Source organism: Capsella rubella, unplaced genomic scaffold (genome assembly GCF_000375325.1).
Source record: "Capsella rubella cultivar Monte Gargano unplaced genomic scaffold, Caprub1_0 scaffold_7, whole genome shotgun sequence".
Taxonomy (NCBI): domain Eukaryota; kingdom Viridiplantae; phylum Streptophyta; class Magnoliopsida; order Brassicales; family Brassicaceae; genus Capsella; species Capsella rubella.
This window is the reverse complement of record NW_006238917.1, coordinates 294,701-307,326: the sequence shown is the minus strand read 5'-3', so window position 1 is coordinate 307,326 and position 12,626 is coordinate 294,701. Positions and strand designations below refer to the sequence as shown.

The 12,626-nt window shown below is 36.3% G+C and overlaps 3 protein-coding genes across 3 annotated transcripts; all 3 read left to right on the top strand.

Moving 5' to 3' along the window:
- The first annotated feature begins 2,166 nt into the window (after positions 1-2,166).
- On the top strand, positions 2,167-5,301 carry LOC17879246 (endoglucanase 24). Its single transcript, XM_006283534.2, has 5 exons — positions 2,167-2,809; positions 3,463-3,762; positions 3,934-4,095; positions 4,309-4,584; positions 4,739-5,301. The coding sequence occupies exons 1-5, from the start codon at positions 2,390-2,392 to the stop codon at positions 5,069-5,071; spliced, it is 1,491 nt and encodes a 496-aa protein (XP_006283596.1). The 5' UTR covers positions 2,167-2,389; the 3' UTR covers positions 5,072-5,301.
- Positions 5,302-6,986: 1,685 nt separating this feature from the next.
- Positions 6,987-9,599, top strand: LOC17879030 (endoglucanase 23). The gene is made up of 5 exons (XM_006285236.2): positions 6,987-7,446; positions 7,968-8,267; positions 8,349-8,510; positions 8,788-9,063; positions 9,173-9,599. Exons 1-5 carry the CDS (start codon positions 7,036-7,038, stop codon positions 9,503-9,505), a joined length of 1,482 nt encoding a protein of 493 aa, XP_006285298.1. The 5' UTR covers positions 6,987-7,035; the 3' UTR covers positions 9,506-9,599.
- A 1,200-nt stretch (positions 9,600-10,799) lies between these two features.
- On the top strand, positions 10,800-12,314 carry LOC17880747 (endoglucanase 22). Its single transcript, XM_023779594.1, has 4 exons — positions 10,800-11,207; positions 11,329-11,628; positions 11,732-11,893; positions 12,030-12,314. The coding sequence occupies exons 1-4, from the start codon at positions 10,800-10,802 to the stop codon at positions 12,312-12,314; spliced, it is 1,155 nt and encodes a 384-aa protein (XP_023635362.1).
- Positions 12,315-12,626: the final 312 nt, after the last annotated feature.

The following is a 12,626-nucleotide window of genomic DNA, read 5'->3' as shown; positions in this document are numbered from 1 at the left end:
CGAATCCTCATATTTATTTATATCTGTTGCTGCCGAAATGAATATTCCACATAACGCACATACATGTGGCTGCGCTGCTGATGTGCATAGATTAGAAGGTGACTTGTCGTGATTCACAAGGTACGTAAATGGTACCAATGAAATAAGAGACATGGATTTGTCAGGGAATCTTATATCTTTTCTAAATGCCTATTAGTGGTTAGCTATATATATATATATCCATAATCTTTTCCACTAACCAGTTAACTCACTTGTAAAACATTCGTATCGATTATTATGACCTGTAATATTTTAGTCTAGATCTATATATACTAGTCTTTAAATATTTTTATCTTACCAAGCAAAAAAAGAGTTCGTTTGCTAGTGGATTTTTAATTTCCATCGTATGATTTTTTTCGACCAAGTTGATGTTCTTGGAGACTATAAGATCACTATAATAATTATGGTGTAAAATATTGTCTGAGGGGGGATAAACATCATGTAAGCGTAAAGAGAAGATTTTCAGAGGAAAAGAGAAAATACAGTATGATCGGTAAAGGATAATGTAACAGATTATGCATCATCTTGCATTCTTGCTTGTGAAATTGGCAAAGTCTCTCAAAAGTATACGTCTCATAAATAAATAAATAAATAAATAAAGTTCCCTTACTAACTTGAGGTATGGTTCGTATGTTATTGTTTATGATGAATACGTATATGTGATACTTTTACGTACACGCCTAACTACATATATAACTTAATACGGTTAAGTTCGGTACATAAATATAGACCATTCCAACTTTTTCTGAGACGGTCCATTCCGTATTGGCAATATCATGGGCCATATGTGCTGTGAACTTTTAAAGTATAAGCACTGACACATGCTGCGCTGCTCTCTCAGACAAAAACAGTATTATGAAAGATTGGGTTCGAATCGATCCACAATGTCACGACACCATCTAAGATCTATGACCCTGTATTGAGTTGAAGATCCACAATTTCTTCTTCTTCCCTTTTATTTTTCTGTCGCACGATTTTTTTTTGGATGATTGTTGAGTCGCTGGAAATTAGTTGCGACATTATTCATATTATAAATTCAAGTTGCGACGGTCGCTGGTGTGAATTCCATGATCGGAGCTCAACATAACTCCATAGAAAAGATGATGGGTCTACCTAGAAATATTGATTTGCTTTGCAAAAATGAAGACTCAATATATAATAATATAATATTATGGATGTTTGCTCATTTGAAGATGATAAAAGTTAATTAATCTGTAAAATATTTGATGGACACAAAAGTCTTTTGTGGACGCTAAAGACTAAATCATATAGAAGAAATGCTCTACTACATATAGTAGTCGGTATGAATATAAATAACATACAATGATAATGATTTCTTAGTAGTTAGGTAATTAACTCATATATAAATATAATATAATTTGAATAGTAGAAGTAGCAAACAAACTCATAGAAAAATTGTGAATTTGTTTGTTGTATACTTTTAGTTTTAGCAGCAACTTAACGCTTTTAAGCGCAAAGCCCGAATCGTGTTACAGTAGCATGATGGGTCCACACATAGTCACGAGGATTCTGATTTTTTTTTCCCTCATTTCTTTTTTCGTTTCATTATTCGATACTTTATATTAACACTGAGGAAGCAATCTATTATTATTATGATGCTAATCCCGTTGATGACACACATCCTTCGTCCTATCTTTCGTTTTCAGTAATATTGAATAATAGCTGAATAATAGCTTACAATTTATAATGCTAATTGTACTTCTAAAGAGACATGCTCATTGCACTCTTAAAGAGTTAAGTAAATTAAAAAAACATAAAACCAAATAATTTAAATAAAAATATTCGAGATTTTGGTTTTATCTTATTAAACAAAAAAAAAACAAAAAAAACCAGTGACACCATGGGGATTACTCGCTCGCTTCAGTTTCATTTGTCCGTAGTGCTGCCCACACGCACTTAATGACATATTATTATTCACTACTTAGATAATTAAAATATATATAATTAAATGAATTCCATTTATGAATTAAACAAAAAAATCAATAATAAGATTTAAATCTAATTGTTAAATTTTACTCTCTCTTTTTTTGGTAGGGTATATTTTACTCTTTTTAATATAATAATAAATATCATAAATGGCAGAAGAAGGTAAATTTTATACATATATTTTTTCCCATAGAAAACCAAAAAGCACTAAATCACATAATCACTCCTTTTATTATGTTCTATATATAAAAAAGAAAGAAAGAAAAAAAGAGAAACCTCCCACATATATATACATTTATAAACACATCTCGTGACACACTCGCAGCTGCAAACACCGTTTAGTCAGTCACAGAGACAGTAGCGGCGCTCCCTCACCAGTCAGCACCACCGACGCCGAGAAAACATGAATTTACATTTGTTCCTTCTCTGGCTTGTCGTTTCCTTCTTCTTACACCTCCTTCCGATAATGTCGTCGAGCCAGCACGATTACTCCGACGCACTCTCAAAATCGATCCTCTTCTTCGAAGGCCAACGCTCTGGTTACCTCCCAAACGACCAGCGTATGACGTGGCGCCGTAACTCCGGTCTGAGCGACGGTTGGACGCACAACACCGATTTAACCGGCGGTTACTACGACGCCGGGGACAACGTAAAATTCAATTTCCCGATGGCATTCACCACCACAATGCTCGCCTGGAGCGTAATCGAATTCGGCGAACTCATGCCTCCGTCGGAGCTCCGTAACTCCCTCGTGGCTCTCCGGTGGAGCTCTAATTACCTTCTCAAATCTGTTTCGCAGCTACCCAACCGCATCTTCGTCCAGGTTAGTGTTCTTTTATTTCCTATTCAATTTCGTAACTACTTCTTTTTTTTTTTTTTGTGGGTGCCGGTGAGGGGCATTTTTTTTTAGTGAATAAGCAACAATGGGGAGAAGGGTAATTTGGGGAATTAGATAGCGAAGATTTAGGAAACTGAATCGTTTGAGTTGCCAAGACTCAAGAGGGGTGAATGAAACTAACCCGTGAAGTGTTGTTTTGTTTGTTTCGGACTCTCAAGTGTCTCTCTGCATTTAACCCCTTTTTTTGTCGTTGCGTCACACTTTTTTTTTTTCGCCCTTTACTTCGCTCTCTCTCTCTCTCTCTCTCTCTCTCTTTGCTTTTTTCTTTTTCTTTCTCTGCTCGAAATTATCGTTAATATAAAATATCAATTTAGCTAGTTATTGTTACTGAGAAAAATCCAGTACGTAACACTCAGAGGAACGGAGAAAAAATAGTTAATTCTGTATGAGTTTTATAAGTAGGCAACTTAAATGTCAATTTAATTTTTTTTTGTCCGTACTTTGTAGTAAATATTAGTTGTTTTTTTTTTCTGTGTGTGATTAGCTTTGGAACCTACAACAATAAATTTTGTTATTGACCTTGACCTTGAATGTTATTATTTGAAAACTAACTAAAGTGTTGTGAACTTGTGATATAGGTAGGTGATCCAATTGCAGATCATAATTGCTGGGAAAGGCCTGAAGATATGGACACACCACGGACTGCTTACGCTGTTAATGCTCCAAATCCAGCTTCTGAAGTTGCTGGAGAAACTACGGCGGCCTTCTCAGCTGCTTCGATTGCTTTCCGATCATCGGATCCTGGCTACTCTCAAACGTTACTCCAGAATGCCGTCAAAACTTTTCAGTTCGCTGATACGTATCGTGGTGCTTATAGCAGCAATGATGATATCAAAAATGATGTTTGTCCTTTTTACTGTGACTTCAACGGATTTCAGGTAAAAACCCACATTTCAACATTTGTAAATTTAACCTGTCTCAATTAAGGAGTTGGTAACAATTATTCAATGTAGGATCATTATACAATCATGATTAAGTATTTTATTAATTTTTTTGATGATTGTCAATGCTTTAAAAAAAAAATTAATATATATTTTTGGTATGGGTAGGATGAGTTATTGTGGGGAGCAGCTTGGCTGAGAAAAGCGACTGGTGATGACAGCTACCTTAATTACATAGAGAGTAACCGTGAACCATTTGGTGCTAACGATAACGTCGACGAATTTGGCTGGGACAACAAAGTTGGTGGACTTAATGTTCTCGTTTCAAAGGTTAGTTCTCCTAATTTATATTAACATTAAAGTTAGGGGGTCAAACCGAAATAAACTTTGGTAGAAAACACGAGGGTTGCACGTGCATATTAAAAAAAAGTGTATGTTCTTTTCTTCCCGCGCACGTGAATGCACCAAAGTGACCTGGTTAATAAGAAAATAAACCGGTATGATAAACCGATGAAATAGGAGTTTAATTGAATTTCGGTACAGGAAGTGATAGAAGGGAAGATGTACAACTTAGAGGCGTACAAGGCATCGGCGGAGAGCTTCATGTGTAGTCTGGTCCCGGAATCTCCAGGACCGCACGTTGAATACACTCCCGCCGGACTACTTTACAAGCCCGGAGGTAGCCAGCTCCAGCATGCGACCACCATATCTTTCATCCTCCTTGTCTACGCTCAGTATCTTTCTAGAAGCTCTCTCTCCCTCAATTGCGGAACTCTTACAGTCCCTCCTGATTATCTCCGCCGTCTCGCCAAGAAACAGGTTAGACTGGTTTGGTTTGGTTTTTTAATTAGTGATTGGTCGTTAGCCTATCTGGTTTTGTAAGACCGGCCGGTCTGCAAAATTCTTCATATATATACGTATATGTATTATTAACTAATTGTAATCTCGAATAATGTTTTGTTGGAAACTGAAGGTGGACTATATCTTGGGTGAAAATCCGATGGGACTATCGTACATGGTCGGGTATGGAGAGAGGTATCCAAAGAGGATCCACCACCGAGGTTCATCGTTACCGTCCATCGCTGATCATCCAGGAGCAATCGGTTGCAAAGACGGGTCGCTTTATTTCAATTCGACCGAACCAAACCCGAACGTTTTGATAGGAGCGGTGGTGGGAGGTCCCGGGGAGGATGATACGTACGATGATAATCGGTCCGACTTCCGCAAGTCCGAGCCAACTACATACATCAATGCTCCTTTCGTTGGCGTATTGGCTTACTTTGCAGCCAATCCCAGTTTTAGCTGACGTCGTCATGGTACAATTGGAATATAGTTCTAACGTTCCAAGAGTCTGCATGGGAGTACATGGTTTTTAGAAGTCTCTCATCTTGCCCAAGCAAAGAAAGAATTAATCTGAATAACTTATTCGGATTTTTACAATTTTATTTTTTATTTTCCTACAAATGTAATTGATAGTCTCTAGTACTCATATATATACAAATATTTGCTAAGCAAAACGAGTACAGTTCAGCTTTATTCAATGTTGTTAAAGAGAAATCTCATATCCATATTAAATCGTTAACCTATAATCGATGATAATCTTCTTTTAGTGGTACAGGAAAAAAATAGGTTTAGAAATTTATTCTAGACTTTTGCCCAAAAAAAAAAAGAAATTTATTATAGTCTGAACTAACGCGATGATGACCATTAGCTATATATAGACTATCATTTTTTATAAATTAGGTATTCCATCATTCCATGCTATTTTTCTCTAAAGACTCTATCTTAATTCAATTTCTGTGAATTATTATTTCTGAAGATAAGATATATGTACACATTAATACTATAACTTGAGCAATAATATTAGTTTATTTTGGTTTGCTGTGTGCGTCCGTACTCATGATGTAATTTTGATGATTGGAATATCATTCCATAATATATTTTATAGGTTTATGATTGAACAAGTGATTCACTGATACAACTATAGTCAACAAATCTAAAAAATAGCAGAAAGAAATAATCGAAAACTACCCTTCAACTAAACCTAATAATAGCGGTTGGTCACAGATACTAATTAATGTAATATACACAATTAATACTATTTTGAGTATATTCAGTTGTAAAAGAACTTGTCTGGGTTTGGATATGTGCGAAACTAAAATATTTTGGAAATAAATTATAACGCGAAAATTGTGGAAGCTACACGGAAAGATGATGTGATATGATATAAACGAACAAATATTTGGTTTCTATAAAAAATAATCATACAAAAAAAAAAAAAAGGAGCAGAACGAGGTAGACATTGTGTAGAGAAATAAAATAACCCGATATGGAGCAGAACAAACCAGATAGTATAAAACGGAGCTTTTGCTAATTACTTAACTCTTCTATATGAAAACGAAATCGGGTTTTCATATCTGACCTAATTTATAAATAATAACAAAATATTTCTGTTGATTCATGGTTTAGGCATTAAAAGCCATTCCACTAATGACTAATCTAACGTTAGTGTACGTGGTAAAATTTCATGTACTCATTGCCAACGTTTCTTATTTTTGCACCTCATCCAGTTCAACAAAAATATTCAGACTTCATTCCCTTATTCTTTGTACCCTCACATTTATTTATTATGTCTGTAAATTAATAATTCATTAAAAATTACTTAGCTGATGAAATGATGAGTCATCTAAATTAAATATTTTTTATTTGTTTGTCGTTGCACTTATTGGCAAAATATACAGAGAACTTCTATACATATAGTTATTACTACATATATACAGAAAAATAAAATTGGAATTTTCTACCTCAATTGGCACTATAAAAATCAGATGATTAAATCTACCCAAATATTTTTTTTTTAATATAAATATTACTATATACTAGAATACACTTATGTTAAATGCATTTGAATTAGAAAGAAAAATATCATCTCTGTTAAAAATAATAAATTCTAAGATATTGATCTAAATTTTATAGCTAAATTAGTTTCTTGAAAATTCACCAGAGGATTCGAGGTGAAAGAAAGCAAAAAACAAAAAACAAAAAAAACTAGAAAAGTATCATGACTAATCTTTTTTTTGATAGAACATGCATGGATACTTAACAAACCAATACGTCGTATTACTTACCAAATTACCCAAAATACGTATACGTAAAGACCAGAAGTGGGAGCCTCCCAACATGTGTCTATAAATATGAACCCTAAAGGCCCAAAACTAAATGCAAAAACAACAAAATCTCACCAAGTCCTAATTAATATTTTAGAAAAAAATGAAACCATCGATTTACTTTGTAACGGTTTTCATACTTGTCATTGTCAGTCTACCAACGGCGATCCCTCACGACTACTCCGACGCTCTTAGAAAGTCAATCCTCTTTTTCGAAGGTCAACGCTCTGGTCGTCTTCCAAAACAACAAAGGATGGCGTGGCGAGGTGACTCCGCACTCAACGACGGCAGAAACCTAAATACCGACCTCGTTGGTGGTTACTACGACGCCGGAGACAACGTTAAGTTTCATTTCCCGATGGCATTTACGGCCACGATGCTTGCTTGGAGTTCTATTGACTTCGGGAGTTACATGTCTCCGAATGATTTCGGACATAACCTCGTAGCTCTCAAGTGGGCCACCGATTATCTCCTCAAGACCGTTTCACAACTCCCTAATCGCATTTTCGTCCACGTACGTATCAACTCCTAACACGCCGTCGTTTTGTTTACAGTAATGATGCACTTGATATCCACCCTCTATGGACGCACGTAACAGTTATAGTAAAAGATATTTCTATAATATTCACCAATACACACCGTTATCAAAAATTTGATTTTCACCATTTTTTTCATTTTACTCATACTTATTTAAAAATTTAGATAGTATCTCTTTTTTTTTGATAGTATGTTTATTTATACATATATCTTGAATACTATAAACGATTTTATCAAGAATCTTTATTACGGTTATTATACTGTCGGAAGGAAATTATAAAACTTCAAGGTTCATAGTATATATATGTTGATATTTGATTACGACAGGACCAATTTGAATATATTCTCTAAGAAGAAGTAATCAATTTCTGTTGATTAGTTTCTTCTTATGTAGATATAAATCTTTTTTTACGAGATCATATGGATTGAAATGGAAAAAATATCGGTGATTATATATTTATGCGTACACACTAACAACATGAGGATGATATGGTATAGGTAGGTGAAGCACAACCGGACCATAATTGTTGGGAAAGACCGGAAGATATGGACACGCCACGAACCGCTTTCGCCTTAGACGCACCACTTCCAGCTTCCGATTTAGCGGGAGAAATCACAGCAGCTTTAGCAGCGGCTTCGATTGCATTCAAACAAGCAAATCCAACATATTCCAAAATATTACTCGATAAAGCCATACAAACGTTTCAGTACGCAGATTCTCATCGCGGTTCTTATACCGATAATCCGGCAGTACGCCAAGCCGCTTGCCCTTTTTACTGTAGTGTTAATGGATATAAGGTTTTTTCTGAGTACTGTATACAATCAAATTTAGTTGGTTTTAATTTCATACAAAATCATGGTTTGGTTTCATATATACAGGATGAGTTGCTATGGGGAGCTGCGTGGCTAAGAAGAGCAACAGGCATAGATTATTACCTGACATACTTAGTGAACAATCGTCAAGCTTTTGGTGCAGATTTCAATTACTTGGAGTTTGGCTGGGACAACAAAGTCGGGGGTGTTAATGTTCTAATTGGCAAGGTTTGGTCCAAATTTCCAATTTTCTATACAATCTTCAATTGAAATTATAAAAATACGATATACTCATAATCGTAAATTGTAATACATATATGACCATATAAATTATACACGTTAACATACTATTATGCTTACAAAGGGTAATTTTTCTCAAGAAATCTGTTAATTCTCGTGGTTATCTTCTACTTCTTCTTTTTTTTTTTTTTTTTTTTTTTCAAAAATTAGAACTAGTTAAAAAACTAATGTCTAATGTGTACTTCTAAATCAATATGGTTAACAGGAAGTATTTCAGAAGAATGTGTCTGCGTTGGCAGCATATAAAGATACGGCAGAGAAAATGATGTGCGCATTTTTGCCGGAAACCACCGGTCCACACATGAGTTACACTCCCGGCGGTCTCCTTTACAAGCATGGAGGCACCCAACTCCAGAACACAGCTGCACTATCTTTCCTCCTCCTTACCTATGCAGATTACCTCTCTAGTTCCTCTCAGCAACTCAGCTGTGGTAACCTCAAGTTTCAACCAGACTCTCTTCGCCGCATTGTCAAAAGACAGGTACATTCAAATTTTCATCTTTATTACCGATCAAAGCAATAAATTGTCAATCTAATTAATAAACATTGGTTTGTAATTTTGTATATATATTTCTCTTATAAAATTGTAGGTAGACTATGTTTTGGGAGATAATCCAATGAAGTTGTCATACATGGTTGGGTACGGTGAGCAGTACCCGCGAGAGATCCACCACCGTGGCTCGTCTATACCGTCTGTCACCGTTCATCCAAATGCCATCGGGTGCTTACCAGGATGGAGTATCTTCCATTCACCCAATCCAAACCCCAACATTCTTATAGGAGCGGTGATTGGCGGACCCGAAGAAGATGATAAATTTATTGGAGGTCGGGATCATGCTGAAGAGACGGAACCCACAACGTACATCAATGCACCTTTTGTTGGTGTCTTTGCCTACTTTAAAAGCAACCCTAACTTCGCTTGATTTTCGTTTCTTTTCCAAATTTGTAATATCATATATGAAAAATGCAAACGTACGTACATATATATTATTGATGGAATTATAAGTATGCATCTCAGACAGACATATAATATGCGTGAGATTCTTCATATATATACAGGATTTAGATCTCCTTTAAACCATTTTTAATATAATTTTACAATTTAAAATATTCTCAAATTTTAAATTTCAAAACTTTTAATATAAGCCGAACTAAATACATAAACGGGGTATTTAAAACAATATTAATATTAAAAAAACATTATTCGACTCATCCATTTTGAGAATAGCATGAATAAACGTTTTATTTAATAACAAACAATACTTCTAGAGGATCAGGAGCAATGTAGCAGGCAAAAGAGTCTCTCTAGTAGACATGCACATCTCTTGTAGGCGTCACAAGTGAAGTAAGTTTTCTTAACCATGAAATCTTTCAACTCCTTGATGTATCTCTTCGAGAAAACTTTGTATATTACAAATCTTTCTTGAATGGCTAATTTCATTTGAGTAAAGAAAAACTGCGAACAATTGAATCCGGATCGGAAGCATATTTGTACTGAAAAAGCTTGCTACTGATATCCTCGATTTAGCTGCCATGTTACCAAGCACACTATATATGCTCAGCGCTGATGCACTTGTCATTCGTTATTATTAGCTGTCAAGATCATTAAAGGTATCTCAGACTCTTAAAAAGAAAAAAAAACAGAGCAGTCTAGAGTTGAAAGAGTGGATCAATGGACTTTCCTGCAAAAAAACTACCACGTTGAAGACGAGAACCACCCGGAAGAGGCGTTACATCGACCCAACAGTCCTGATGAAGAACTTGAATACCACCGATATTGTTCTGAAGGAGAAGGGTGACAAAAAAAACCCATTATTCTCTTAAGCATCTCATAGCACAAACCAAGACCTAATCACATCATATGCTCTGCTTGGGTATTCGATCATAGCAACCCTGTGTCCGATGTATATGATGTTCTATAGAACCACTCAAGTTCCACTGGGAGATTAACATTGTAAAAAAAAAAACTCTCACCAATATATCAATTAAACTATGAAAAAAGGGAATTAATAAAGAACAAAAAAATGTTAATTTTTAATGATAAGTCATTGGTTAGGAAAGTTTCCATATAAAAATATACAAAAAATTCAAAACATGCAAGAAAGTTTCCATAGAAAGATGGAATGAAACCGGTATTGTATATTAGTATATTAGTATATATATGCATCGTGGCATTCAGCCATCTCTGATCATAAACCCTAACTGAAAAAAAAAACAATGAAGACATCGATCTGCTCTTCCATAGTAGTTCTCCTCCTCGTCCTCTTACCAACGACGATCTCTCACAACTACGCCGATGCTCTCACGAAGTCAATCCTCTTCTTCGAAGGTCAACGCTCTGGTTATCTTCCAAGAAATCAAAGGATGACGTGGCGTCGTAACTCCGCACTCAACGACGGCAAGAACCTCAATGCCGACCTCGTTGGTGGTTACTACGACGCTGGAGACAACATTAAGTTCCACTTCCCGATGGCTTTTACGGCTACGATGCTTGCGTGGAGCGCTGTCGACTTCGGTAGTTACATGTCTCCGGCTGATCTCCGGGACAACCTCATTGCTCTCCGGTGGGGCACTGATTATCTCCTTAAGACTGTTTCGCAACTCCCTAATCGCATCTTCGTCCAAGTACGGTGACTAATGACTATAACCTATTATATTTTCTGATGTCACAACTCCCTAATCGCATTTTACTTTAGATGTTAGCTTTCTAATGTAGTTGTTTATATGTTTTGTAATGATATTTTAGGTAGGTGAAGCAACACCGGATCATCAGTGTTGGGAGAGACCAGAGGATATGGACACACCACGTACGGCTTACGCAGTGGAAGCACCGAGCCCAGCCTCTGATCTAGCGGGAGAAATCACAGCTGCGTTGGCAGCAGCCTCAATCGCATTCAAACGATTTGATCCAATATATTCTAAAATATTGCTCGACAACGCTTTAAAAACTTTTGAGTACGCAGATTCACATCGAGGTTCTTATACCAGTAACCCTGCCACTAAACTTGCCGTCTGCCCATTTTATTGTAGTGTAAACGGATATGAGGTAATCTCAAAATCATTCTCGAATTAATATCTTATATGTAAAAAATCAAATCGGTATAGATTGTTTTTTCAATATAAACGATAACCATGTTGTTTTCATTTAGGATGAGCTATTGTGGGGAGCTGCATGGCTGAGAAGAGCCACTGGCAAAGATTCTTACCTTAAATACTTAGTGGACAATCGTCAATCTTTTAGCGCAGATTCCAATTACTTTGAGTTTGGATGGGATAACAAAGTTGGAGGCGTCAATGTTCTCGTTGCAAAGGTTGGATATATCCAATTCTCTATATATACATATGATTTTGAACTGACGAGATTATATTCCTAAGTACAAAAATAAAAACTAAGGATCGTAATTCAAATTTTAATCTAACCGTCTGTGCTACTTGGTGTCGATATAGGAAGTATTTGAAAAGGATGTGGCTGTGATTGCACCGTATAAGGATACAGCGGAAAAATTGATGTGTTCGTTTTTTCTGGAAAGTCCCGGTGCACATATGAGTTACTCTCCCGGTGGCCTTCTTTACAAACCCGGAAGCAGCCAGCTTCAAAACACCGTCGCATTGTCTTTTCTCCTCCTCACCTACGCCAATGACCTCTCTAAATCCTCTCAACAGCTCCACTGTGGTAGTCTCATGTTCCAACCGGATTCTCTCCGTCGCTTGGCCAAACGACAAGTAAGTTAGTCCATATAATTAATACACATATAATGCTAGAGTCTGTCTTGATAATGTTCACGAGTTTTGTATTTCATAATGTAGGTGGATTACATTTTGGGAGATAATCCAATTAACATGTCATACATGATCGGGTACGGCTATCGATATCCGCGACAAATCCATCACCGCGGTGCGTCCTCACCGTCTGTGATGACTCATCCCACAGCCATCAAATGCTTAGAAGGATGGAATGTTTTTGCATCGCCAAATCCAGACCCCAACATTTTAGTTGGTGCGGTCATCGGGGGACCGGACATAGATGACAAATTCATTGGAGGT